The following is a 26815-nucleotide window of genomic DNA, read 5'->3' on the forward strand; positions in this document are numbered from 1 at the left end:
TCGCTTACATACGCTTGTGCCTTAGAAAGGAATCGGGAGAGGCGAGGCCAAAGGGCAGGCTTGGTTCTTAGAATTTCTCCTACGGTGCTGGCATCCAGGCAGCGTCGCGGGGCAGGGGTCAGCCGCGGAATTTCGGCAGCATTCCGTTAGCGCAAAGTCCTCGCCTAATGTGTCAGGTCTGCCTGCCCTAAGTTAATACATGACTAAATTTATTGTGCGTTGTTTCGCTGTCAGGTTTTTTTTTTTTTTAATGCATATCTTCACCTACTTGAGGGAGTGGTCGTCCCCCCAGCTGTTCAGTTCCCAAATGCCCCTCGCGGCCAGGCCACAAGCGGGAGCCTAGACGGCCCTCTGGGTCCCGGTGCGTGGCTGCAAGCGCCCTCCCTCCCGGAGTGTGGGCTCCAACCGGCGCACCCATCTTCCACCCCGAATTCGCCTGAGCCAGCGGGCCTGGCTCCGTTCTCGGGAGTGGGTGCGGAGCCGTCCACCCCACGTTGGGGGACTGACCCAGCAGATGAGAGTGTGCCGATCCGTCCGTGAAGGGCTGAAGTTGCTCTCCTCCGGAGGCAGCCGCTGCGAGGAGAAGCCCTCCGTCTGCTCCCAGCTCCTCCCTGACCTGTCTGCAGTAGCCTTTCCCCTAGGTTGGGTCTAAGCGGCGAGAGGTGGCCATCGGCCAGGCGGGGGTGGAGCCGCCTGCGCCTGGCCCCTGGCCCCTGGCCCCTGGCCCCTGACGCTCACGTCTCTCCGCAGAGCAAGACCTGGAGCGGCAGGTGCTGCAGACACAGTGCCGGCGGCTGGAGGCCCAGCACTACAGCCTCAGCCTCACCGCGGAGCAGCTCTCGCACAGCATGGCGGTGAGTGCCGGGCCGGCGTGCGGGGAACCCTGCGCCCGCCAGCGCAACTCCCGGGTCCCGGCTCCGGCCAGAGCCTGGGTGCCACGAGGGAGGGGCTGGGGCTGGCGTGTTCTCCATCTCCTTGGCACCTGCGAGGGAGGGGGCAGACGCGCCCCTCCTGCACTTCCGCTCTGGGGCGGGCCTGCTCTGACCCGCGGCTCCCCCCCCCCCCCCCCCAGGAGCTGAGGACCCAGAAGCAGAAGATGGCGTCGGAGAGGGAGCGGCTCCAGGCGGAACTGGACCACTTACGGAAGTGCCTTGCCTTGCCCGCGCTGCACTGGCCCAGGGGCTACTTTAAGGGATTCCCTAGGTGACGGTTTCCCTTACGCCAGGCTGAACCTATAGTATAGAAATATTATCTATTTTATTACCTTGAATATTTAATATTTTTCACTGGGAGGTTTGAAGCTTAAAAATAAACAAAGAATGTGCCATGCATGAAGCAGGACTCCAGAGACAGCGCGAACCCCCCTCGGCCGCACCGCAGCTCTGTCACCTCCTGGTCAGCGAGCCCTGGCGCCGCCCCGTCCTACCAACACTACACGGCCCCCTGTGGCCCCCGCGTGTGGTTGGGATCACAGCTCTGGGTCTTGGTTGCTGTGCCGGGGTGGAGGGCTGGGGGCGTGGTAAGTCGAGGGCTTCCGCGTTTGAGTTGCTTTCCTGCAAAAATGGTCTTCAGAACCACCACAAGGCTTTGCTGGGAAAAGCGCTTGCCTAGAGCTAACCCGCACTCAGACTGGAGGTGCCCTTCCTCGGGGTGCACAGGGCTGGGCCGGCCCGCACGTGCCCACCACGCGGGGACTGCGTGGGGGGTGTTCACACAAACGTCAATTTTGAGAGAAAAGTCAAAAGGTGCTTCAGCCTTGTACTGTGTATATATTAAAGTTTTGTATGTTTTTATTACTTTAATTATTGTTATAAAAAGCCTGCCATTTTTAATATGTGGTTTGGGGAAGTTTTGTTTGTTTTTCCTGTTTGGGGGTTTTGTTTGTTGTTTGTTTTTCTGGGCAAAAAATGCTTTTTAGTGTTTGTACTGCTGCTGGTCAGGACATTAAAAGCCTCAAGTGTTTTTAACAAAGAAGGAAAGCGCGAGCTTCCCCCGCGCCTAGGCCGTCCCCGCTCCTGGCGCTCTCGCTGGGAACCACGGGCTCCTCGTCCCCTCCCCCCAGCACCTGGACAAGCTCATAGCAAATACAACCCATCGCTAGCCAGTGAGGGGGGACGCAGGTCCTGCACGTGACATCCACCTGTGCAGCCTGGGTGGTCTCAGGAAGCAGTCTCCGCCGTGCCTAGGGCTCTGAGGTGCCGGAGAGCAGGTGCAGAGTAGAAACTGTAGATGCAAAGCTTTGTGAAACCTGAAGTAGGGTAAGCGACATCTGAGCTGGCCCCTCCCCACATCTGTGACGGGACAGTGACTGTCACCACGTGGCAGGGTTTGGTGCCCGGCTGCTGCTCACGCAGGCAGTGTTAAACGCACGTCAGGAAGGCCCCTCGGGTCTCCGGGACCTACCCTGAGGTCCAGACAGCGAAGGCACGGGGCTGGGGGCGGGCTGGGCGGCGGTCGAGTGGCTGACCCTTGTCCCCGCTGCAGTCGGTGGCTGAGCCTTGTTGTGCGGAGCGGCTGGCTGGCAGCTGGCACGGAGCTGCTTATCTGCCCCCACGCAGCCTGCTCTGTACGTCTGCCAAGAAGCTTCCCGTTACGAGCAAACTCAAAGTGCCGCCAGTATTATCAGCAGTAACAAGGCCTTCCTCTCTGAGGACGGAGGGCTGTGTGGGGCCTGCTCCCCTGCAGACGGTGAGGCGGCTCCCTCTCCCTGCATTTCTCCACTTCAGTCTGCAGGCGTTTCCGGCCTGAAGGCGTAGGAGCCCCATCTGAGCGTCCCGGCCACCTCCTGCGTGCTTTGGCTACCGGCTTTGATGAGGGCCGTGGTTAAACCTAAGGGGACAAAGTAGACCTCAGGACGCAGAGGCAGGCAAGGCCCCTTTCTTACCAAGGAGTGCCCACCCCTTGGTTGGATTTGTTTTGCTGGAGTTGTGGCACCTGGGAGAGGTGTGCCTGGGGAGGAGGCCCCTCGCCTGTCCTGACACTCCTCTGTCCTCACCGTCTTCCCTGGTCTGCCGAGACCGTTAGCTCTCGTGCTCAAGTAGCCGACAGGCAGGACATTCCCGAGGTCAGGCGGCACTATCCCGAGGAAGGCTGGGTGGCCCCAGTCACAGCAGCCGCCGTCCCACTCCTCTCCAGGCCACTCTAAGAGGACACAGCAGCATCTGCTTGCAGTCGGGCTTCAGTGAGCTCCTTGTCCAGAAACGCAGGGTGCAGCCCCTGTCCGTATCCACCCAAGACCCTGGTCCCTCACGTCCAGGAAGAGACGGCTGCCATCCGTCCTTTGACGGGGGCTCGTTAGGCCTAGGAGGGGCCCCTCCCAGGGATGGGTCAGGTTCCACACTTAATCAGGTCTTTAAATCAAGTTGCTTTTGTTTCCCATCGACAGCCAAACCGACACAATCAAGGCGCATGCTCCCAACCCGTAGCTTCAGCTAAGTGCCCAAGATGGGATTCGCCACACTTTAGTCTGCGGCCTCACAGGAGTCACACTCCACTGGCATTCGCCTCCTCACAGGGGAGTGTAGAAGGCAGCCGGTGCCCTCAGCTCAGTCACCCCAAGATTGAATGCTCTCTTCCTCACATACAGCCAAGTCTCAGTGAAGCAGAATTTCAGACCCCGCTCCCTCGGCCCTGAGTGTAGAACGCGCCCAGGCCTGCCACCAGGTGGAGACGGTTAGCGCACGCCAGCTCCGCCCCAGTAGCCTCCCAGCAGCGGCTGCTCACAGTTGCCTGTCCCCACCCCGAGACCAGTGCTCCGCTCCTTGTCTGCCTTGACCTGAGCGCGACCACGCTCACTCGCCGTTTGACTGCGTGCCCCGTGCCAACGACCACCGCGGTGAGCCCACACAGGGCGGGAGGGCGGGCCGCAGTGCCTCGGTCACTGGGGGCAGTTCAGATGCTGTGAATTAAACCTGTTCTAAGTGTACTTGTTTGGATTAATTGTATTGTAATATTATTTGTTGAATGTAGTAATTAGGTATTTATGAATATATTGCTGTAATTTCTGACGACATCCAAAAAAATAAAATCTTCCTGAATCATGCTTAAGAGGGACATCTTTTTTCCTCCCCTACTCCCAAAGCAAACCAGAACACAGCTGCCCAGGGTCAGGCAGTGAGGCGTCCCGAGAAGGGCACTAGAGGTGGGACCCGAGACACAGAGCCTGTGACCCCCCAGTCACGCACAGTCAGGGTCTCCGAGGATGGGCAAGTCCTGTCACCCAAGTCAACCTCAATGTCACCTGCAGCCAAGGAGACCGCCTGCCCCTCCTGGGTGTGCACCTGCATCCGGGCAGCCATGTGGGCTGCAGCAGCGCACCCAAGCTACCTGAGCCCCGGGGGCGGACACCAGTCTCCTCTCCTCAGGCCACCTCAGCCACACGTGCACTCTTGAAGGCGCCGACGCACTGGGTGCAGTCCCAGAACCCTCGCGTGCTAAGGATCTCTCCTTTCCCGTGAGCAAACCACGCCGCAACGCTAGGGTGAAGCGCTTTCTCAGCCGCTGCTGACCACAAGGGCCCTGCCCAGGACTTCCGCCAAGCGTCACTCCACCTGCCTGCCGGCACCGCAGCAGTCCCCGACGGACGGACAGGACACGCGAGTGCTCGCCTTCGTCCAGTCCACTGCTGCACGCCGGCCAGCCTGTCACGTCCTCGGCACAGGCCTCATTCCGTTAGCTCGGTCGTCACGCGGGACAAAGACCCAACAAAGATCTGGCTTAGTTTCACTTTTATTGTGCGTCAGGGCTTAAATGACAAACAGTGGCCAGCATCGCCCGCCACTGCACCTGCAGCCTCTTTGGAAATCAGAGTCAGCCCAAGAAACGAGGATCGAGCAGAGAGCCCTCGGCCGCGCTTCCATTCCTGCCGTGTCCACGTCTAGCAGTGGCCACCTACTTCAGGGACAGTGCCCTGCAGGCCCTCGCGCTCTGCTGGAGTAGACTCACTCACGCGAAGCCTTGTTCCCTCCTCCGTAAGAGAAGAGCCACCTTCCAGAAACAGTTTGGGAATAGTTGTGGGGAGCCGGGTGCTGAGGACCAATGACTAATTTGCTGCTGCAGCACCCGTGTCGGGAAGCTGTTCCTCGCGTCCCTGCGTGTTGTCCACGCGCGGGGAGGACGACAGGCGAGTACCTCTGTCCTGTGCTGAGCACGCAGGCGCCGAAGCCCCCAGCACCGCGCGCGAGACCCTTCCTCTAGAAGTCCTGCGACTGCGCACTCTCCGAAGGCTGCAGGTTGGTGCGGAGCTTGTACATGTGGTTGAGCGCCTGAGTGAGGAACGCCCCGCTGGTGTTGATCTCCATCAAGGTCAAGTTATCCAGCTAAAACAAGGAAACACAGCCGGTGGGCCACGGAAAGCAGGTGCCGCCGTCTAGGCGGGCAGGACGCCGAGGGAAGCCGAGCAGCAGAGCCCGCCAGGCGGCTAGCCGCGTCCCTACCTTGGCATGCGCCTCCTGCTGTCTCACAAAGCTGTCGGCAGACACCCGGAGCTTGGCTATCCGCGTGTCCCACATGTCCTTGACCAGGGTCCGGATCTCATCTGCTTTCGGGATGTTGTCCGAGGCGCTGGAGGAAGCAAGGAACAGAGTTAACAAGGAAGCACTCAGGAGACCTGAGCAGAACTGCACAGAACGGCTTTTTAAAGCAGGCGCTTGGATTCAGACAAAACCGCAGACGCTGCAGACTCCCGAGTGTCCCGCCGTCTCCAGCAGGGGCGGCTGTGCTCGCTGCCAAGGAACGAGCGGGGATCCACAGCAAGCTCGCGTCCGGTGGCTGCTGGCTGCACAGGACGCGTGTTCGGTAAACGATACTGGACAAGAGCTCGGGTCGCGTCCTGGCACAGGGCAGCTGCTTTCCGTGCTGTGTGTCCACGGAGTGTGTGTGTCAGGGCTGCCTCAGAGGTCGCGGCTTCTTTCCGTACTGAACAGCTCCCTCCTCTACCGGAAACCATGGGCTCGCAGCCCTGCGGGGAGCAAGCGCCAGCTCTGCCAGGCACTGCGCTCACCACTTGTTTTTAAAAGACACCAGTTCGAGTCCTGGCTGCTCCACCTCCAATCCAGCTCTCTGCTGTGGCCTGGGAAAGCAGTGGAAGATGGCCCAAGTGCTTGGGCCCCTGCACCCACACAGGAGACCCAGAAGGAGCTCCTGGCTTCGTATTTATTTGAAAGGCAAACTTTGGAGGGAGACACAGAGAGGAGGAAAAACAGATGGCTGCAACAGCCCAGGCTGGAACAGGTGGAAGCCAGGAGCCTAGCACTCCACCCCGGCAGGGACCCAAGGACTTTGCCATCTTCTGTACATCGGCAGGGAGCTGGATCCAAACAGGAGCCCTGTGGGATGCCAGCGTCACAGGCAGTGTGAACCCGCTGTGCCGCAGCGCCAGCCCCCAGCATGCACTTGTCTCAGGAAAGCCCTCACAGACAGGGACGGCCCCGCTCGGCAGATGACACAGAGCAAGAGTCACAAGTCACTGCCAAGCAAGGGAAATTCTGGGCAGCACTTCCAAGCCCGCGAGGCGCCGCAGCGTTCCTTCTCGAGATGCGTTTTCAACTTGGAGGGACGGACAGACTGGGAGACGAGGGCAAAGCCAGCACGGCGCACCACCAGGCCGCCTGCGTCAACTAGAGCCCTCCACACGCTGCAGCTCGCCCCTGCTTGGTCAGCGGCCTAGCATTTACACAGTGAATTTTAGGAACCCAAACATTTAACTCTTGTGCTCTGAACAGCAGGCTACACAAAAAAGGGCCCTGCTCCTCGTCAGCTGAGCTGCAGACCAAAGGTAAGACTAGGCCCCTTAGCTGAACGGAGTGTAAAATCAAGTTTTGGCAGAAACTGGACACATCACACACTGAGCGTTAGAAACAAACGTTAGGTCCACACTCGCGTGCTTCAAGCGTTCAGCCTGGTCTCCCTTACTAACTACTCCCTTCCCAGCCCCCGCCCCTCTGCCCCAGCAGCCGCACAGCCACGGACAGCTCTGACGCCCCCCCCCCCCGACTCCTCACCTCCACTGAGCACCGTCTCCCCAGGCACACCAGGCCCCTCCCACTGGTGCCGGAGCACAAGCCGCCCCTGCTGTGCTGCCCTCTGCCCTCCAACCCACCCAGGCAATCCCACCTCTTCCAGCCTGAGCCCGAGGCACCTCCTCTGAGCCCTTCCCCGCCACCCCACGCCTCGCTGGCCACCCCACGCCTCACTGCGGCGCTGTACTGGCCCACCTCTCACACCTGCCGTCCAGCCCCACAGGACACTGCCGACTCGCATGTTAATGGAACGGGTGGGTCGGCTGCAGCCTCACGCCAGTGTCAGACAGCAGCACGTCACGTGTCACAGGTCTGCAGTTTGGCAGTGCCTGGGGCGGACCACTAGCACAGCAGTCACAACTGTCACCCACATGGGAGGCCAGGCTTCAACCTGGCCAGCCCTGCCGTTCCAAGCACTGAGGAGTAAACCAGCCGACAGATTTCTCTCAAATTAACAAAAAAAAATTATTTACTTGGAAGGAGACATCTTCCAACTTCCATTTCACTCCTCCAAATGTCTGCAAGAGGCAGGGCTGGGCCAGGCGGGAGCTCAGTGCCCAGAACTCCATCCAGGCCTCCCGGGGTGGGGTGGGGTGGGGCAGGGTGGGGGTGGCGAGGACCCAAGCACTTGGTGGATCCCCTGCGGTCTCCCAGGATGCGCAGTAAGTGGAAGCAGAGCGAGATGCACACCCTCGCGTTCTTCAGATGGGACAGGTGACCCAGCAGCTTCGTGACCACTGCGCCCAGTGCCTGCCACACAGTCTTTTAAAATTAAGGGGAAAAAAGTTTAAAGCAAAACAGTGTTTAAAAGTGTGAGGGCCGGTGCGCAGCTCACTAGGCTAATCCTCCGCCTGCGGCGCCGGCACACCAGGTTCTAGTCCTGGTCGGGGCGCTGGATTCTGTCCCGGTTGCCCCTCTTCCAGGCCAGCTCTCTGCTGTGGCCCGGGAGTGCAGTGGAGGATGGCCCAAGTGCTTGGGCCCTGCACCCCATGGGAGACCAGGAGAAGCACCTGGCTCCTGCCTTCGGATTAGCGCAGCATGCTGGCCATAGCAGCCATTTGGGGAGTGAACCAACGGAAGGAAGACCTTTCTCTGTTTCTCGCTCTCACTGTCTAACTCTGCCTGCAAAAAAAAAAAAAAAAAAAAAAAAAAAAAAAGGAAGTGTGGCAGGGGCCAATGTCCTGGCATAGCAGGACAGATTAAGCCACTGCCTGCAACGCTGGCATCCCGTGTATGTGCTGGTTTGAGTCCCAGCTGCTCCACTTCCAATCTAGCTTCTGCACCTGGGAAGCAGCACAAGACACTTGGGCCCTGCACTCACTTGAGACCCAGATGAAGCTCCTGGCTCCGACCTGGCCCAGCCCGGTCAGGTGCCACCTTGACAGTGGGGCCAGTGCTGACCAGCGCCTTCAGCTGCCGCCCGCAACGCCAGCATCCCCTGTTGACTGCAGGCTCTGCTTCCAGTCCAGCTCTGATGCCCAAGTACCAGGCCCCGCCGCCCGCAGGGAGACAGGGATGAAGCTCCAGGTCCCTAGCCGGGGCTTGGCCAACCCTGGCCGTTGCAGGAGTGAGCCAGCAGACAGGACACCTCTGCACCATACCACCCCCTTCCACCATCACTGCCTTTCAAAAGTAACTTCTTCATCAAGACTATATGAGAGGCAGGAGAGGCAGAGAGGAGAGACAATCCTCCAACCACTGGTTCACTCCCCAAATGGTCCCAATGGCCAGAGCCGGGCTGATCCGAAGCCAGGAGCCAGGAGCTTCTCCAGTCTCCCCCGTGGGTGCGGGGGCCCAAGCACTTGGACCATCTTCCGCTGCTTTCCCAGGCCACAGCAGAGAGCTGGCTATCAAGTAGAGCTCCCTGGACTGGAAGCAGAGCCCCTGTGGGATGCTGGCCCTGCAGGCAGAGCTTCACCCACTACAGCACTGCCCCGGCCCGCAAAATCTTTCAAAGATTTAAACAAATTAAAAAAAAAAAAACTTGATAATTTTGCAAATCATTTTTTATAAATCACTTCTAAGCATCTCTCCTAAGCAGGGCTGTGCACACTCGCCTGCCCCATCACCAACACGTGCACCAGGCACCACACTGGGGACACAGTGCAGGCAAGGCCGTCTCTTCTTGACCACGAACAAAAGGATCAAATATCATGGGTGGGAGGGGAGCATCTGGCACAGTGGCCAAGATGCCACTTGGGGGCCGGCACAGGCTCAGTGGGTTAAAGCCGCGGCCAGCAGCACTGGCATCCCACACAAGTCCCAGCTGCTCCTCTTCTGATCCAGCTCCCTACTATGCGCCTGAGGAAGCAACAGAAGATGGCCCCCATTTGGGCCCCTGCACACACGGGGGAGACCCTGAAGCAGCTCCTGGCTTCGGCCTAGCCCAGTCCTGGCAGTCACAGCCATTCGGGGATTGAACCAGCAGAGGGAAGTTCCACTCCCAGCTTTGGCCTGGCCCAGCCCCAGCTGTTGCAGGCATTTGGTGAGGGAAGCAGCGGAGACAGTCACTTTCTGTTTCACTGCCTTTCTGATAAAAACACAGTATCTGAAAAGGGGAATGAAGATCACAGTCTGGCGAAAGCCACGGGGGTGCGCACGGAACTGGCAAGGCAACGCAGACACTTAACCCGGGGGAGACCGGGCACGCTCAACAACGGAGGCGCGTGCGGCCGGCGCGGTGCAGCCCTGGGCAGCAGAAACAGTGCGTGCAAAGCCGGGAGGCCCCAGACGTCTGGGAGGGGGAGCCAGTGGGAATGAGAGAGGAGCACAGACCAGCTGACGCGGCTTTGAAGAGCAGGTCAGGACTTGAGATGAAACCCTGGAAGAGCTCGAGGGCTGCCAGTGGGAGCCACAGGGCAGCGCCGTCTTTAAAGCCCGCTCTGAGTGAGTGCCAGCCAGCGGGGAGGCGGCACCGACGCCGGCAGACGGCACAGGAGGTTACGGAACGTTCTCGGCCACGTGGGCCTTCCCTGCAGCTCCGGGCAGAGGCCAGCACGAGCCCACTGGCCTCCCTGTGAGACAGACGACGCGCAGATCCACACATCCCAGAGGAAAAGCGGAGGGCCGCACGAGATCACACACAAGGTCAGGGACGCGACCGCCAGAGCCGGGTGGCGCTCAGAGGGACCCAGTCAAGGGGCAGGAGACGGGGGGGGGGGGTGGGGGGGGGGGCCCAGAGCTGATCCTGGGGCACGAAGAAGAGGACAGACAGACGCTCACGGGGCAGAGTCGTGCACACAGATGCCCCCCATCGCCATCCGGACACCGCACAGCCCTGGCTCAGCGCGGCGGGCAGGGAAGGAGGAGGGGGCCCGAGTCCGGCGGGAGGCCGCGCCCGCTCGCCAGGGCTACTCACTGGTTGAGCAGGAGCGTGGTGAGCTCCATGTAGCACGGGCTGGGCATGCGTGTAAACGTTTCTTCCTTCCGTTCATGATCCCTCAGCTTCTCCAACTTCTCTGAAATTCACAAGTTAACACATTTTACCGTCACTTCAGCCAAAATACGCCTAAACCGCCCAAACTTACCACGTACCTACAGTACCTGTAGATCAAGCAGCAAACACACACACACAACCCTGGGGTAACATCATCACTGACTGGATGACGTGAGGCCTTTCTTGAGCACGAGTCTCGGGCCCGTGTTGTGGCGTACAGGGCCAAGCTGACTGACTCGGCCGTTCCCGAAGGCGTACAGGGCCAAGCTGACTGGACTCGGCCGTTCCCGAAGGCGTCTGGGAAGCAGGAGATGGCCCAAGCACATGGGCCCCTGCCACCCACGGGGGAGCCCAACATGGCGTTCCAGGCTCTTGGTTTCGGCCTGGCCAGGCCGTGGTTATTGTGGGCATTTAGGGAGTGAACCAGCGAATGGAAGATCAATATACATCTCTCTCCCCCTGCCTTTCAAATCAATAAATGAATAAATCTTTTTAAAAAATAGAGACCAAGAAGACCACTTATGAACTCGTCACCCAGCCAAACGGGAGCCTGGGCAGCCTCAAGCTGCGTGTCCACTTCCTCCCGGCAGCACTGCTGTCACGCATGCTTGGGCGTGGACTACAGGCTGGGACTCGAACACACGAGTATGGAGAGCACCCCCGGTCAGGGCCCTGGTGCTGTCCTGCAGGCCGGCCAGCTCCCTGGCCCAGGCACCCTCTTCCCCTGCTGCTCCTGGCCCCGCTCCCACCTGCTGGGGGGACAGCCTGCCCCTCCAGCCGCTCTCCCCCGTGATCCGCAAGGATCCCTGTCTCCCTCACTAATGAACACCACCACCCCCCATCTCAGAGAGACAGCCTCCGCACGCCCGATCCAGCTCTCCTGCCTTTGACTTCAACACGGGCAGTTGTCTGACCCTCCCACGGACCTCCCCACCCCCACTCAGCCTTCGGGTGATTATCCCACTCCTCCACCCAGGCCGCACCCCGCCTCGGCCAGACCCAGAGCCAGTCTCCGTCTGCAGTAGCCAAGTGCCTCGTCCTCCTGGGAGTCACTCAGCCGCTCAAACACCACTCAGCTTTCGTCCGAGCTCACCGCCTCCGCCCGACCTCAACACCTGGGCCCAGCACCTGCTCCGAGCACCAGCTCACTCGCAGAAGCCACCCTGCCTTGTTCAACACCGCGCAGCGCTCGCGACTGCCTCCTGGGGCTCTGACAAGTACCCGCAGCCACACGCCGCTCCCGCAGTCTCCCGCCGAGGTGGTCGGCCCTCTCAAAGCCGCAGCCAGTCTTCCAGCAAACCCGTCTCCCCTCCACCGTCAGCCCAAAGCCAACTCCGCTCCGGGCTGGGCAACTCCCTGCGCCCCTCCCCCCAGACCCGCCTGCTCCGCCCCGCAGATCCTCTCCTCCTCTAACATCAGAACCGGCTTAACGCACACCTTCGCTCAAACTCTCCAGTGAAGCAAAGACGAGTAACAGCACATTCTGGCCGGCACATGACACAGTGGGAGTTCTCGGACACTGCTGGGAGGATCAGGCTGGCTCAACTGCTTTGGAGGCTGCTTGGCAGTCTGACAGCTCCCCAGCAGGTCCGCCGCGGCAGGTACCAGGTAGGGCCGCAGTAGGTACCGGGTAGGGCCGCGGCATCCGTCAGGAACAGCAGGTTAAGCAGCTGCCCGCAATGGCGGCATCCCCCAGGAGTGCCGGCTCAAGTGCTGTGCCGGCTGCCCCGTGTCTGATCCAGCTCCCTGCTGATGTGCCCAGGAAAGCAGCCGAGGACGGCCCACGAGCCTGGGCCCCTGCCAGCAGCAGACTCGGATGAAGGTCCTGGCTCCTGGCTTGTTTGGCCTGGCGTAGCCCCAGCCGCTGGGCCACCTGAGGATTGAGTCAGTGGACAGAGGCTCCCCTGCTCCCTGTAACTGCCTTTCAAATAAATAATAAATGTTTTAAAAAATTAAAAGGGCCGGCGCTGTGGCTCACTTGGTTAATCCTCCGCCTGCAGCGCCGGCATCCCATATGGGCGCTGGGTTCTAGTCCCGGTTGCCCCTCTTCCAGGCCAGCTCTCTGCTGTGGCCCGGGAGTGCAGTGGAGGATGGCCCAAGTGCTTGGGCCCTGCACCCCATGGGAGACCAGGAGAAGTACCTGGATCCTGGCTTTGGGTCAGCGTGGTGCGCCAGCCACAGCAGCCATTAGGGGATAAACCAACGGAAAAAAAAAAAAAAAAAGGAAGACCTTTCTGTCTCACTGTGCACTCTGCCTTTCAAAACAAAAACAAAAAAACAAAACAAAAAAAACACATATCCACAAAGACTTGGATCAAGTCAAAAATAAACACCCACCAACAGCAGAGCCCACCTGTGGGACAGCCGCACAGCGCGACGGTGCGCAGTGAGGAGCTGATGCCCCGTGCGGCAGGGGTGAGTGATAACAGCCGAGACGAGCCACTCAAGTCCAGGGAGGCAGAACCGCCACGCGGGGCCTGCCACGTGAAAAGCTCAGGCGGACGCCCCACGTGCCTCTGCTGTGGCCTCCGGGAGCCAGGCTCCCGCCCCTCATCACCTAGCATCTGCCGGAGCCCAGACTGCCAGGGGTGACCTTAAACAGGAGCCCGGGCAGGACGCAGCCGCAGCTGGGGGGTTAATAAAGTCCAATTAATCAAGCCCAGGAAGGGGGGGGGGGGGAACACATCCAAGCCGCCCTCATAACCTGAGCTCAGACTGGCCCCCTAAGAGCCCTTGCCCGTAGGAGGGGACCCGCAGGAGTCTCCCAGTGAAGAGGGGCCATCAAATCCTTAGTGGGCACGGGCGCGTGGCTCAGCAGTTAGGCTGCTGCCCGGGACACCTGCAGCTCCTATCAGAGCGCGGGTTCGAGCCCCGGCTACACGCCCTGATCCCGCTGACGTGAGGCGGCAGCAGCTCGTGAAGCCGCGGGGTCCCTGCCCCAGGGCTGGAGAGCTGGACTGGGTTCCGGGCTTCTGCTCTGGCCTGAGCCAGCCCCGTCCGCTGCAGCCACCCGGGGTATGGACCACAGAAGGAAAATCACCGCCTTTCAAATGAAACGAAACACAGTTCCCAACCCACGCGGGGTCCCCGAGTTCTACAGGCCTGCTCGCACCCCTCCAACAACAAATAAAATCTTCTTTTGTAATGAGCCACTCACATCCGCTAGAGGCGCAGAACTGCCAGGGCTCCAGACGCAACCTGTGACTGATGCATTTTATTTAAAGATTTGAAAGCTAGAAGAGGGGGAGAGACAGAGATTGTCCATCTGCTGGTTCACCCCCCAGATGGCCACAATGGCCAGGGCTGGGCCAGGCCACAGCCAGGAGCTTCCTCTGGGTCTCCCGCATGGGTGGCAGGGGCCCCAACACTTGGGCCATCTCTGCCGCTCCTCTCAGGCCATCGGCAGGGAGGTGAATCTGAAGCGGAGCAGCCGGGACTCACACGAGCATTCCGGGGCGGCCGGCCAGCAGGCAGCTGCTCCACTCGCTACACAATGCCAGCACCGATGCATTTTCTGTTACCAGCAGCTATCCTGAGGCACCATTAACGCGACGCACGGGGCCGGAGCTGTGGCACAGCGAGTTAAGCCAAGTGCCGCGCCAGCATCCCATGTCCCAAAGCTGGTCCGAGTCTCGCCCGCTCTGCTTCTGATCCAGCTCCCCGCTAATGCGCCTGGGAAGGCGGGAGAAGACGGTCCAAGTACTTGGGTCCCTGCCACCCATGTGAGACCCGGATGTACTTCTTGGCTTCAGGTTCGGCCTGGCCCAGCCTGACTGTTGCAGCCATTTGGGGAGTGAGCCAGCAGACAGAAGATGTGTCATTGTGCCTTTCAAACAAGTAAGTCATGGGGCCGGCGCCGCGGCTCACTAGGCTAACCCTCCGCCTGCGGCGCTGGCACACCGGGTTCTAGTCCCGGTCGGGGCGCCGGATTCGGTCCCGGTTGCCCCTCTTCCAGGCCAGCTCTCTGCTGTGGCCAGGGAGGGCAGTGGAGGATGCCCAAGTGCTTGGGCCCTGCACCCCATGGGAGACCAGGAGAAGCACCTGGCTCCTGCCATCAGATCAGCGCGGTGCACTGGCCGCGGCAGCCATTGGAGGGTGAACCAACGGAAGGGAGACCTTTCTCTCTCTCTCTCTCTGGCTCTAACTCTACCTGTCAAAAAAAGTCTCAAGCGGGAAAAAGTGGACAAAACAATGTTTTTAGTATCTGAGCGCCGTGCACTCGTCACCTCCATTTTAGAACACTCCCATCGCGCCACGAACAAAGCCCGAAGTCCTCTGGGCGAGCGCTAGCCCGCTGTGTCCCCACAGAGCCGGGGGTCCCGCTCTCACACGGGGTCGCGCAAAGCTCCCAGGGCCTCGGGGCCTCCCAGCGGGGCCTCCCTCCCCGCCCACGCCGGGCCCCGCCAGCGGCCTCGTCTCGGAGACCAACAAGTGCACCTGCGGGGCCCCGCGGGCTGTGGGCGTCGGACACGCCGGCGGCGAGGGGCTCACCCGCCCGCACGAGCCCCCGGCGCGGGGCGCCGCTTACCCGCGTCCATCCAGGCGGGGGCCAGCAGGCGGCACTTCTGTCTCTGCTTCAGGTTCAGCGCCAGCCACAGCGGCACGTCCACGGGCAGGCCGGGGTGGAACGGCCCCAGGTCCCCCTGCCGAGGCGACGCGCCGTCAGGGCGGAGAGCCGCCCCCTCCCACGGTCAGGCCCTCCTCTCCCGCCCGGGACCCGCGAAGCAGCCCGAGCCGCTCCCCGGCCCCCGGACGCCCCCACCCCGAGCTCGGGCGGCCGGCCCCGCAACCCCCGCCCCGCCGCGGACGCCCCCTCCCACGGTCGGGGAACCGGGAGGCAGCCCGAGCCGCTCCCTGGCCCCCGGACGCCCCCACCCCGAGCTCGGGCGGCCGGCCCCGCCCCGCGCCCCGCCGCGGACAGCCCGGCGGGCCCGAGGGCCCCTACCCCGATGAGGTAGATCTTGTCCAGGCTGAAGTTCGGGATGATGGTCACCAGCTCCTTCTCGGCCAGAAACTCCACCTCGGCCGCGTCCATGGCCTCGCGAGCGGCCGGCCCAGGTCCCCCGGGCTCCTCCCGCCCTCAGCGTCCGGCAGCAGACACGGCCGCCCTCGCCGCTTTCCCGCCACGGCTCAGGGCCCGCCCCCGGCGGAAGACAGCCGCGGCGGCCAATCGGAGCGCGGCGCTCTCCGCAGCGAGGCGGGACCGTGCTTGCTGCGAGCCTGCGGATTGGCGAGCCCGGCGACGCCGCGCCGGCCCCGCCCCCGCACGCCGGCCCCGCCCCGCCCCGCCCCGCCCCGGGGCTCGCGGCGCTCCTCGCCCTTCCCCGGGCGGCGCACTTGGCGCACTTGGCGCACTTGGCGCACTTGGCGCACCTGGCACACCTGGCGTGGAGCGCTGCGGGGCGGGGTTGGGCCGCGTCTACACAGACGTTCCTCACGGGCCCCCAAGTAGACACGCGTACTGGGCCGAGCCCCGGGGCGCGGCGTGCCCCAGCCCAGCAGACGGCGGCTTAACTGGTCCTCACTGGTTCCAAGTCTGTAAAAATACAGATTCCTCAGCCCGCGAGAGGGCTCAGCCTTTGGGCGCTGGCGAGGACCCCCGGTGAGACCCCTGAATGGGGCGAGTTTGCACCCCCGGGCAAGTAAGGCTGTTGCCAGAAGCCCGCGGAAGTGACGTGAAAAACCCAGTTTTTTTGGGTGCCGTGTTGAAAGCCACGCCTCACTTAGTGGTCGGGCCCATGTTCCGGGAACTCTGCGAAGGACCCTTGTCCAGCGTCTTTTCCACCAAAATACACAGCACTGCGCGTGCCACGACCCCTCTGAGCTCCCTTCGTGGGACAAGGTGCCCCTATACCGGGCGTGGGGCAACGGGCAGTGTTTGCAAGTCCACCTGTGTCCGAATCGCTGGACCATTCTCAGCTCCTGGGGAACCCAGGCTCGGGCATGCGCAATGAGGACGGAAAGCTGCACTGTGGCCAGGGCCAGAGCGAGGCCGACGCGGCCAGTTCCTGCGAGGTGGAGCAGCAGGCACGGGCGTGGACCCCAGCCGCCCAGGCTGACCCCAGGCCCCGAGCAGCATTCCAGGGCTGTGCGTCTGGGTTACCTGCTCCACCCCAGCGAGGCCAGGGCTCTCCTCTCTGACCCCAGAAACCTGCCCTTGCAGGAAAACTGGAACAAGGCCATCGGTAGGCTCCGGCCGCGCCCACGGCCTGGACAACCCCTGCTCGCCAGGTGAATTGGCAGAGCTGGGGTTTCACCCGGAGTTACGTGGCCTGGGTCGTGCATGGACAGACGCCCCACGGATGGTGCGGCGACGGCCGGTGAGCGGCTCAGCCTCGGTGGCTCCTCCGTGTCCAGGTGCTGTGGGGGCAGGGGAAGCCTCAGTCCCTGCCCGTGTTGTCTGAGTTCTCATTGGCGGGGGAGTGTTGTCGGTTCCCAAGCCGGGGGGCTCCACTTCCTGGTCCGTGCACCCATAAGAGAAATCCTCCTCTGGGGGTGTGCGTGCACCTTACAGGGTCTCCTCGCCCCGCCCACCCAGGAGGCCGGGAAGCGCCTCGCCCCGCAGCACCGGGCACGGAGTCCGCGCAAGGCACACAGGTGGTGCATCAGGGAGTGAGGAGGTGCTCAAGGCAGGCGGACGGAAGCCGGGGCCCAGCGTCGGGCCAGTGTCTGAGGGCGGACAGCTCCCAGGAGCCACAGCTGGACTCTGGGCCCAGCAGTGTTGGGTGATGACCCGAGCCCATGACGCCCATGACTGAACACGTGAAGGAATGGGGCGGAGACGGATGCCCAACAGGGTTCTAGGTGGTGCATGGGGAGGGGAGGGCTCTCCCAGACGAGGGTTATATTCATTCCATTTCCATGAGCCGTGAAGAACCAGGGATTTCCTTCCCGAAGAGGTGGGCCGGCGCTGGCGCTGTGGTGTAGCAGGCTAAGCCTCCGCCTGCGATGCCAGCACCCATTTGGGCGCCGGTTTGAGTCCCGGCTGCTCCTCTTCCGATCCAGCTCTCTGCTGTGGCCTGGGAAAGCAGTAGAAGATGGCCCAAGTGCTGGGGCCCCTGCACCCACATGGGAGACCTGGAAGAAGCTCCTGGCTTCGGATCAGCCCACCTCTGCCTGTTATGGCCATTTGGGGACTGAACCAGTAGATGAAGACCTGTCTCTCTCTCTCTCTCCACCTGTAACTCTGCCTCTCAAATAAGTAAATAAAATCTTTTAAAAAAAAATTAGAGGCCGGCGCTGTGGCGTGTCGAGTAAAGCCACTGCCTGCAATGCCGGCATCCCGTATGGGCGCCGGTTTGAGTACTGGCTGCCCCTCTTCCAGTCCAGCTCTCTGCTATGGCCTGGGAAAGCAGTAGAAGATGGCCCAAGTCCTTGGGCCCCTCCCTATACCCACATGGGAGACCCAGGAGAAGCTCCTGGCTCCTGGCTTCAGATCGGCGCAGCTCAGACCATTGCAGCCAATTGGGGAGTGAACCAGTGGATGGAAGACTGACCTCTCTCTCTCTCTCTCTCTCTGCCTCTCCTTCTATGTGCAACTCTGACTTTCAGATAAATAAATCTTTAAAATTTTTTTGAAGAGGTGGTGCCTAAGTGGCCATCCCTCCTCATGGGCGGGGCCTAGTGGCCATCCCTCCTCATGGGCGGGGCCTAGTGGCCATCCCTCCTCGTGGGCGGGGCCTAGTGGCCATCCCTCCTCGTGGGCGGGGCCTAGTGGCCATCCCTCCTTGTGGGCGGGGCCTAGTGGCCATCCCTCCTCGTGGGCGGGGCCTAGTGGCCATCCCTCCTTGTGGGCGGGGCCTAGTGGCCATCCTTCCTCATGGGCGGGGCCTAGTGGCCTCCTCCCAGAAGGAAGGGAAAAGAGCTACGGCTGAGTCCAGAAACTCAGAGGTAACTTGGGCAGGAGCCCAGGTCAGCGTCCCAGGGCCCGCGGATGGGGGGACCCTTGATGACGCCGGAGGATTCTTCTTCGGTCCTCTCCAGCAGCTCGTCACCAGGCCCACTCACGAGAAGGAGCCGCCGACCCTGACCGAGGGACATCCGCAGAGCACCCGAGCTGCCCCCCCAGACAGTGACCGTGGGCGGCGTTGTGGCGCAGCGGCTAAACCGGTTCCCTGGCTGCTCCACTTCCCACCCAGCTCCTCGCTCTCGCACCCTGGGAAAGCGGCAGAGGGTGGCCCAAGTGCTCGGGCCTCTGCCACCCACATGAAGACCAGAGTGGAGTTCCAGGCTCCTGGCTGCAGCCTGACCCAGACCTGGCTATGGGGCCTTTGGGGAGTGAACCAGTGCATGGAGGAGTCTCCCTCCCTCCCTCCCCTCTCCACCTCTCTCTTCTTCTCCCTGTTGCTTTGCCTTTCAACAAATAATCTTTTTTAAAAAAGATTTATGTATTTGAAAGACAGAGTTACAGAGAGAGGTAGACAGAGAGAGGTTCTCCATTCGCTGGCTACCTCCCCAGATGGCCGCAACGGCCGAAGCCAGGAGCCAGGAGCCTCCTCCAGGTCTCCCACGCGGGTGCAGGGGCCCAAGGACTTGGGCCATCTTCTACTGCTTCCCCAGGCCATAGCAGAGAGCTGGATTGGAAGAGGAGCAGCTGGGGCTTGAACTGGTGCCCATATGAGATGCTGGCGCTGCAGACCAGGGCGTTAACCCGCTGTCCACAGCACCGGCCCCACAATAAATAATCTTTTAAAAATAAATTTAAAAAAATAAAAATGTTCAAGAGCCGTCAGAAACTCCCTGTGTGCTCCTGAAAGACAGCAATACCGAGCGGCTCCGGGAGCTGTGAGCCTGTCTCCCCCTCGGGGTACTCGTGCTGCAGCGTCTGTCTGTCACATTAGAATTTACATGGCCAATGAGCCCCACAATGAGTCGTCAAGCCCAACGACTCGTTTGTACGCACCGGGCACTTTGGCAGCGAGGGCCGCATTCCCGGTGCCGCCCATTGTGGCAGGCATGGGCACAGAGGGGTGGACGCCTACGATGGAGTGAGAAGGGCCTGGGCCCTCGCATGTGGGGAGGGGACGCCTCCGGTGCACCTGCACCTGTCACCTGGGAAGCACCTGTGGCCCCGTAGGATGCGTCCACTCAGCCTCCAGCTCCGACTCCTCCCGCTGTAGCTGCCCAGCAAGGGAGCGAGCAGGCAGCTCAGGCTGCCCCAGGCACCCCCGGCCTCACCCTGGGCCAAAGGAATCCAAACAGCTGGGGGCGGGGCCTGGGCATCTAGTTTGTCAAGCCCCCAGCCAAGGTTGAGAGCCACAGCCCTCCCCTGTGCTCTCGGGAGAGGCAGTGTCCTCTCGGAGCCCAGAAGGGAGCTAGAAACACCGCCCTGTGGCAGTGAAGAGGTGCAGGACGGGAAACACCCTTGGAGGGTGAGCCTTCCTGGCCTTCCTGGGACGAGCAGGTGGCACGGTGCAGGGGCCAGGCCCTGGTCGTGGGAGAGGAGGCCTTCCCGCACGGCCACGCTCCATAGAGCCAGCAGCTCTCACCGCTGCCTGCCGTGTGACGGGGCGTGCTCCTGCACCTCTGCGGTGACAATGCGACCTCCTGCAGGGCCGTCAGCTGGCGCCATGGCCGCTCTGATCCACCTGTTGCCCCCACTTGAACATCCAGTCTCCTAGAGCCGTCGCAAGGCTCGCAAGCACCGACACAGGCCAAGTTCCCAGCAGTGGCTGAGACAGCCAGGCTCCCTGACACGTGGCTCCTGTGCCTGCAAACACCAGTGTCCTTGTCACTCCAGGTCCGGCTGTCCGTTGCCTACCGCACGAGGGCGGCAGTGAGAAGCAAAGCAACCAAGACCAGCAGGGCCGGATGTCGAGGGGCTCCGTCTTCAAGAACTTACGCTTGGGGGCCAGCGCTGAGGCTCAGGGGTTTAAAGCTGCCACCTGCAGTGCCGGCATCCCACGTGGGCACCAGTTCAAGCCCCAGCTGCTCCACTTCCGATCCAGCTCTCTGCTGTGGCCTGGAAAGCAGTAGAAGATGACCCAAGTCCTTGGGCCCCTGCACCAACATGGGACACCCGGAGGAAGCTCCCGGCTCCTGGCTTCGGATCAGCACAGCTCTGGCCATTGTGGCCATTTGGGGAGTGAACCAGAGGATGGAAAACCTACCTCTCTCTCTGTGTAACTCTTTCAAATAAATAAAATAAATCTAAAAAAAAAAAAAACAAAAAACAAAAAACAAAAAACACCTTACACTTGACCCTGAAGGCACGGAAGCATTGAAGCCCTGAGGTGGAGGAGCAGAACAGTCGGGAGGGTGGAGTACAGGGCAGGCCGCAGCGCAGGTGAGCGTGGTGCTGGTCCGACTCAGGGGGCCGCCGCAGGCACCAGCGGCGGCATCTGCCCACCCCCACAGCCCGTCCTCATCCTCTGTGTGCGCCGGGCCCAGAAGCGCCGGGCCAGGGCAGCTTCCAGACGCGCTCGGGCGGCCACAGGCACTCCCCCGTCTACCTGTGGCTCGGCTGCGCCTGGCAGCGCCTCCTGCCCCGCCCTGGCAGGCCTGCGTGTTCCTGCCTGCAGCCCGCCGGCTCCGGGTTTGGCAGGGGAGCCATCGCGACAGCCCCAGCGCGCTCTCAGATGGCTCCGGCACGGTGTGAATACACTCTTGTGTCTTTTTGCCATCTGCTGCTGTCATTAAAAAATTACATTTCCATCTGTTTTCACACTCCCCTCCCAGCCTCCCTTCCTGGAGGGATGCAGCACGAGTCCCAGGTTGCGAGGCCGGAACGTCGCCTCGGCTCTCGGAGCCGGCCCGGCTGCTCCACTTCCCACCCAGCTCTCTGCGGTGGCCTGGGAAAGCAGTGGAAGATGGCCCAGGTCCTTGGGCCCCTGCACCGCGTGGGAGACCTGGAAAAGGCTCCTGGCTCCTGGCTTCAGATCAGCTCAGCTCTGGCCATTGTGGCCATCTGGGGAGTGAACCAGAGGATGGAAGACCTCTCTCTCTCTCTCTGCCTCTGCCTCTCTGTAACTCTACCTTTCAAATAAATAAATAAATAGTTAAAAAAAAAAAAAAAAGTGGTCCTTGAAGGAGGAATTAGTACCCCCCTTACCCCTGCAGAAAAGGCTCAGCGGGGTCGAGTGACTTCCCAAGGACACACAGCACGCCAGGCGTCTGGCCCAGCCCCGGCTGCTACCCACTCCCCCCATTCTATCTGAAAATTCCCAAGAGGCTGCACTAGCAGCCTCCACCAGCCCCTCCTCACAGGGAGGCGGAGCTTATCTGAGCAGGTGGGGAGCGCCCCCGCCCCCAAGGGTGCAGTGGTCGGGGTGGGGCTGTCTGCCTCTCCTCGGCACCCTCCCCCCTGCTGACTTCACAGTACCCAGGCAGGGCCGAGGCCTCCAACCGCAAGCAGCCCACAGCCCGGAATCCCTGTGACCCCTTGGCCACCAAGTCGTTCTCCCGTGCCTGGAAGCAAGCCCAGCCCAGCTTCCCAGGGCAGAGCAGCCGCAGCCGGGCCCTCCTGCCGGCATCCCCAGCGCACGGCCACCGCCGTTGCCATGGGCACTAAAAGCTTGGGATAAAGAGGGTGATTAGCTGCCGAGAGAGCAGGCCTCTGAGCCCCGGGGGTTGGGGGTGGGGTGGGGGGGTGGGGTGGGGACCAGGGCGCCCCCCAGCCTGGGGACTGAGGCGGGCCTGGGGTAAAGGTTGGATCTGGCTTGGGGGTGGAGAAGCCAGAGGCAGAGGAGCTGGCCTGGTCCCTAGTGCGGAGGAGGGCAGGGTCACATGGCTGGTGAGCGCCTGGGCTCTGGGCTTGAATCCCACCTCTGCCCCGCCCCTTGGGCAAGTGAGGGCAAAGGTCACCTCCTCCCACACAGCTGCTGCCCATCCCCTCGCGCCATGGGTCAGGGCCCCCAGCTCACAGGGAACAAGGGCCGGGTCGCGGGCAGAAGCCCTTGAGTAGCTGGCCCTGTGCTCTGAGCTTCCGGGGAGGACACCGGGACCGGCATGACAACGCCCATGGCCAGGGAGTGAGCACTGGGCCCTCACGGGTCCGAGCCACTGAGTGCGGAGCCGTTGGCCACACAGCAGAAAGCACACGGCCCGCTGCCCGTCTCCCAGGGCTGCCACGGCCATGCTTCCGGTTAAAACACGTCCAAGAAGCACAGGGCAGCGCCCGGCGCACGCGCGCGATGGCGTGACGTTCCCTTCGCCCACCGCCTGGGCTCGGGCAGCCTCACGGCGCAGGTTTAGGAAGAACGCGGCGCTGCTCAGCTCACGCTTCTGGGTGCCGAGGAGCACAGGCCACGGCACCGCGGCAGGCGGGGCCCCGGGCTGCACCTGCGTGCTGCATGGCGGGGGCCCTCACGTGGGGACACGGCCAGCGTGTCCCCAGAGCCACGAAAGCCACCGTGCCCCACACAGTACCCCCGCTCTAATCACCTCCCAAAGGCCCCGGCCCCAAACTCTTCAAGGCCCTGAGTTTGTGGGGGGGGGGGGCACACTCAAATCACCACGGTGAGTGCCTGCAGAGAAGCTGGTACGCGAGACCAAGTCACTGCCTGGGGGGGTCCAGGGACACGGGGTCGGGGTGCCGGGGCGGGCAGGCGACGAGGCGCCGCTTCCCCAGACAGGCACGGGAGTGAGTGTGATCCGCGAGGGGCAGCAGCAAGCCGGGCCGCAGGAGCTGGGGACAGCAAGGATCCCGCCCGCAGGGCCCCCGTGAGGGGCATCAGAGCACCGTGGGACCACAGCCCACAGAGCAGGGGCCACGGGCAGAAAGGCATCCCGGGACGAGGGCGGGCAGGAGGCGGGGAGGGGCCACACCCCGACCCCGCTTGCTGTCCCTGTACCGGGCCTCGGCGTCCTTCTCTCCCGCTGTGGAATCGAGGAAGGCCTCGGCCCAGCAGAGGGGATGCCCTGGGATTCAGGGCCTGGTCAGCAGGGCGACGCAGCTCCCGCCCGGCCTTGCTGAGACGCACGCGCTTGGACCTCGGCAGCCCCGCCGGCCAGGGAGAGGCAGCTGCGTGGTGGGTGGGGGTGTCCTGGGGCCGCGTCATCCTGCAGGTGGGTCTCCTGGCCCCCGACAATGCGTCTCAGCTGGGGTCGTGTCTCCTGGCCCCCGACAATGCGTCTCAGCTGGGGTCACGTGAAACAGACAGGCGCCCCGCCCTCCCCTTCCATCCCCCACCCCCCGCCTCCCGCCATCAGCAGCACAGACGACGGCTGATGTCTTGCATCCCCAACGCTCAGGGCTGTGTGCCATGCAGCAGCGGGGACCAAAGCCAGGGGCACACGTACGAGGACAAGCAGGAGGCGCAGCCGGGACCGAGCAAAGGGGAGGACGGCCAGGGCCGGCTTCTGCTGGGGTGGGGGCCGCACTTGCAGGCTACTCAGCGGGACCAGAGATGAAGCTGGCAGCAGAGGCGAAGGCAGGGCCCTCCAGCCCTCCCAGGGGCCCTGGACGCGGTCCCAGGGCCTGGCGCGGACGCCAGACTGCAGCAGACGGGAGGCGAGGCCGGACGCAGGCAGGCGACTGAATGTGGGACCTGGGGGACCTGCAGGAGCGGGGCAGACAGACGGGGGCGGTGAGCAGAGCTCGCGGAAGGGGAGGAGAATCACAATCTCTTAAAAAAATGGTATTTATTTTATTTATTCGAAAGACAGAGTTACAAAGAGAGAGGAAGAGGCAGAGACAGAGGGGTCTGCTATCCCCTGGTTCACTCCCTAGATGGCTGGAACGGCCAGGCCAAAGCCAGGAGCCAGAAGCTTCTCCCGGTCTTGCAGGGGCCCAAGCGCTTGGGCCGTCTCCCGCTGCTTTCCCAGGTGCACTAGCAGGGAGCTGCATCGGAAGTGGAGCAGCCGGGACTAGAACCGGCGCCCAAGGGGAAGCCAGCACCACAGGCGGTGGCTTAGCCCGCTGTGCCACAGTGCCAGTCCCCGTGCTGCCCTGTGAGGAGAGCACCAGGCGACGTAAGACTTCTCTCTGTGTCTCTACTTCCCAAATAAGATGAAAACAAATCAACAAAAACTTCTTTAAAATTAGAGATGGGGGCCTCTGGGGTAGTGATCCAGTCAGCGCAAGGCGCCATCTCACTCGAGCTGCGACCTGTGAGCGGCTGTTACAGACACACCGCCGGGGTCGGGCCAGGACAGCTGCTCGGGAAGGCCAGCGCCGGAGAGTGAGCCGCGGACGGCAGACCCAGGCACGGGAAAAGCAAGGCCACAGTGACGCAGGCAGCAGAGCAGTGGTCCCGCGGAGGTGCTCCACGCGGCTGGCGGCTCCTCTGCCCCCAGCGGCCCCTCTGGGAGCGGCGCACAGGCGTTCCTGTGGCCAGCGGCACAGGGATCCCTCATCCCTGGCCGGGGCCTGGCTCAGCAGGGATGAGAATTCCAAGGAGCGAGGGCAGAGCAGGCAGGCGGGGCCGTGCAGGGAGCTGCCCTGACCACGGGCCACCGCCACCCAGCGACTCAGCACGTGCACCACTCACCGTGGGGGAGCAGGCTGGGAGGTGGCTCCGGAAGCCGCCCTCGCCAGCAGTGGAAGGGAGGTGGAGGCAGAGCCCACGGCCTCAGCCCCGGGGGTGGCCTCTGGCACCTGCAGAAAGGGCAGGTCTGGCCTCTGTCCCGTTCCCGGGAGGTCACCTCTGGGCATTGGGATGGACGGCCTGACCAAGTGTCTGCTTTATGCTGGGGGCTCGGCCTCTGCAGCGCTGGAGGCCAAGGTCAGCCAGGCAGGCAGTCTCCCATCATGTGACCAGGGCCCAGGCCCGCCGGGGCTGGGGGTGCTTACCTGGCCGGCAGTGCTCCGAGCGTGTTGTCACCCGGCGTAGTCGGAAGTTAGCGTGGAGAGGGTTCGGCTGGAGGCTTGCCCCGGGTCTTGCGGGTGCCTCCTGCCCCTGCTGATCCAGCCTGCACTGGCTGCACCTGCTGGAACCGACCCTACCCACAGCCCCGGCGGCTCCTCTGGGGCCTGTGAGTCCTTCCAGGGCACGATGAAGCCACCCCCTGGACCATCCCCCAGTCAACTCCTGGGCTCGGGCTGTTCTTCTGGGGGAACCCGGCTACAGCGGTGGGAGGGAAACGCACAGGGTGCGCACGCCAGGACCGGGCAGGGGCCACTGTGGGCGGGCGATCTCTGCAGTGCGCTATGGCGCCTCAACACCCGCACCGTGCATCCGCACACCGCTCAAGTCCCCGCAGCTCTGCTTCCCACCCAGCTTCTTGCCAATGTGCCCGGGAGGCAGCAAACGATGGCCCCAGGGTCTGGACCCCGGCTTCAGCCTGGCCTAGCGCTACCTATGCAGGTGAGCCGCAGACCCAAGTACTCCCTCCCTCTCTGTTGCTCGGCCTTTCCAGTAGATGAAATAAACATTTTTTAAAAGGCAAGCACAACCTTGCTTCACGTCCAAGAACTGTGTATTTCTGGATCCCAAGCTGGCAGCGGCTCAAATGAGCTCCAAGTGACCTCGGGCCCCAGACCACGCCGAGGCCTACGGGGAGGGGGGTCTAAAAACGGAGGGGCACGAGACGGCCAGGGCCCCCGCGGCCCAGGACTCTGAGAGCCACCTCTGTACCTGGATCCCCGTCTCCCCCACCCCTCCCCGCCCCCCGCCCCCCGGGAAGCAGGACTCCCACTTCGTAACGGAGTCTTTATTCAGAGTGCAAAAGAGGATTTGGAGGTCACTTTGCTGGAGGTCACGTCTCGGTGTCGGTGAGACAGCGCGGCAAAACCCGCGCCGCTCCTCACGGAGAAGTCCGCGTCGCTGCTGGCCTCGGGGCGGGTCCCACGCCCGCCTGCTCGTCCAGGGCAGCCCTCACCCGCCGGGCAGTGCCCTCTCCTCTTCTTCTTCAGCTGGGGTCAGCCGGAACGTGGAACGGAGGTCTACGGACGGGGCCAGGCCTCCCGCCGTGCCTCGCGGTGCCCAGCGCAGGGTCCCAGGCAGCCGGGACCCCGGATGCCTGGAGCAGGAGCCAAACTGGTGGCCGGCAGCTGGCTCCCCTCAAGCTTCGGGGTCGATGTCTCCGTCATCCGGGCCTGAACCTGTCTCGTCCAGCCAGACTAAGGGCGGAAGGGGATCAGCGTTGGGACGGGGCCCCCACCCCGCCGGGCCCTTTGCTGCAGACTGCCCAGGCCTGTGCCCACCCCCACCCCGGGGGCTGCGGCATCACAGGAGCCTGGGCAGGCACCCAGGAGCGCTGGCCTCTCGGGGAGCCCCAGGCCAGCTCCCTCCACGCTCTGCACCTGCTCTCCAACCTTGTGCTTGGAAGTCTGGGCCCTGGGCCCCTCCCGCAGCTGCCCCTGCTGGGGGAGGGCTGGGGCGATGCCACCTCCAGCCTTGGTCTTGTGGATGAGCCGAAGGCGCAGGGCGGGGCCCTGTCGGCAGGGCTGCCGGGGACACCTGGGTCCTCGCTCGGCACC

General features: G+C 62.8%; 3 protein-coding genes across 14 annotated transcripts in view; 1 reads left to right on the forward strand and 2 right to left on the reverse strand.

Moving 5' to 3' along the window:
- Nucleotides 1–4042, forward strand: part of GSE1 (Gse1 coiled-coil protein) — a 299121-nt gene extending 295079 nt beyond the window's left edge. For all 11 annotated transcript variants that reach the window (XR_011384131.2, XM_070062815.2, XM_070062814.2 and 8 more), the window contains 2 exons: nt 751–854; nt 1073–4042. Coding sequence is in view for 10 of the 11 variants with exons in the window: in XM_070062815.2 (XP_069918916.2) it covers nt 751–854; nt 1073–1207 (239 nt within the window). In the remaining variant the exon portion in view is untranslated. The remainder of the gene's footprint in view (nt 1–750; nt 855–1072) is intronic.
- Nucleotides 4043–4712: 670 nt separating this feature from the next.
- Nucleotides 4713–15614, reverse strand: GINS2 (GINS complex subunit 2). Its single transcript, XM_070062820.2, has 5 exons — nt 15401–15614; nt 14984–15098; nt 10378–10477; nt 5436–5562; nt 4713–5318 (listed from the first exon to the last, which is right to left on the reverse strand). The coding sequence occupies exons 1-5, from the start codon at nt 15488–15490 to the stop codon at nt 5193–5195; spliced, it is 558 nt and encodes a 185-aa protein (XP_069918921.1). The 5' UTR covers nt 15491–15614; the 3' UTR covers nt 4713–5192.
- A 10417-nt stretch (nt 15615–26031) lies between these two features.
- Nucleotides 26032–26815, reverse strand: part of CLMB (calcimembrin) — a 45186-nt gene continuing 44402 nt past the window's right edge. For both annotated transcript variants that reach the window (XM_051829275.3, XM_089319590.1), the window contains one exon: nt 26032–26455. In XM_051829275.3, the coding sequence (XP_051685235.3) occupies nt 26397–26455 (59 nt within the window). In that variant the 3' untranslated portion in view covers nt 26032–26396. The remainder of the gene's footprint in view (nt 26456–26815) is intronic.

This window comes from Oryctolagus cuniculus, chromosome 18, assembly GCF_051225735.1.
Source record: "Oryctolagus cuniculus isolate XC-2025 breed Fujian yellow rabbit chromosome 18, ASM5122573v1, whole genome shotgun sequence".
NCBI lineage: Eukaryota > Metazoa > Chordata > Mammalia > Lagomorpha > Leporidae > Oryctolagus > Oryctolagus cuniculus.

Coding starts and splice junctions, on each gene's coding strand:
- GINS2 (XM_070062820.2), bottom strand. CDS start 15,490: ATGGACGCGGCCGAGGTGGAGTTTCTGGCCGAGAAGGAGCTGGTGACC. Junction 5,563..10,377: donor ACCACGCTCCTGCTCAACCA/GTGAGTAGCCCT, acceptor TGCTTCCTCCAG/CGCCTCGGACAACATCCCGA. Junction 5,319..5,435: donor AGCAGGAGGCGCATGCCAAG/GTAGGGACGCGG, acceptor TCCTTGTTTTAG/CTGGATAACTTGACCTTGAT.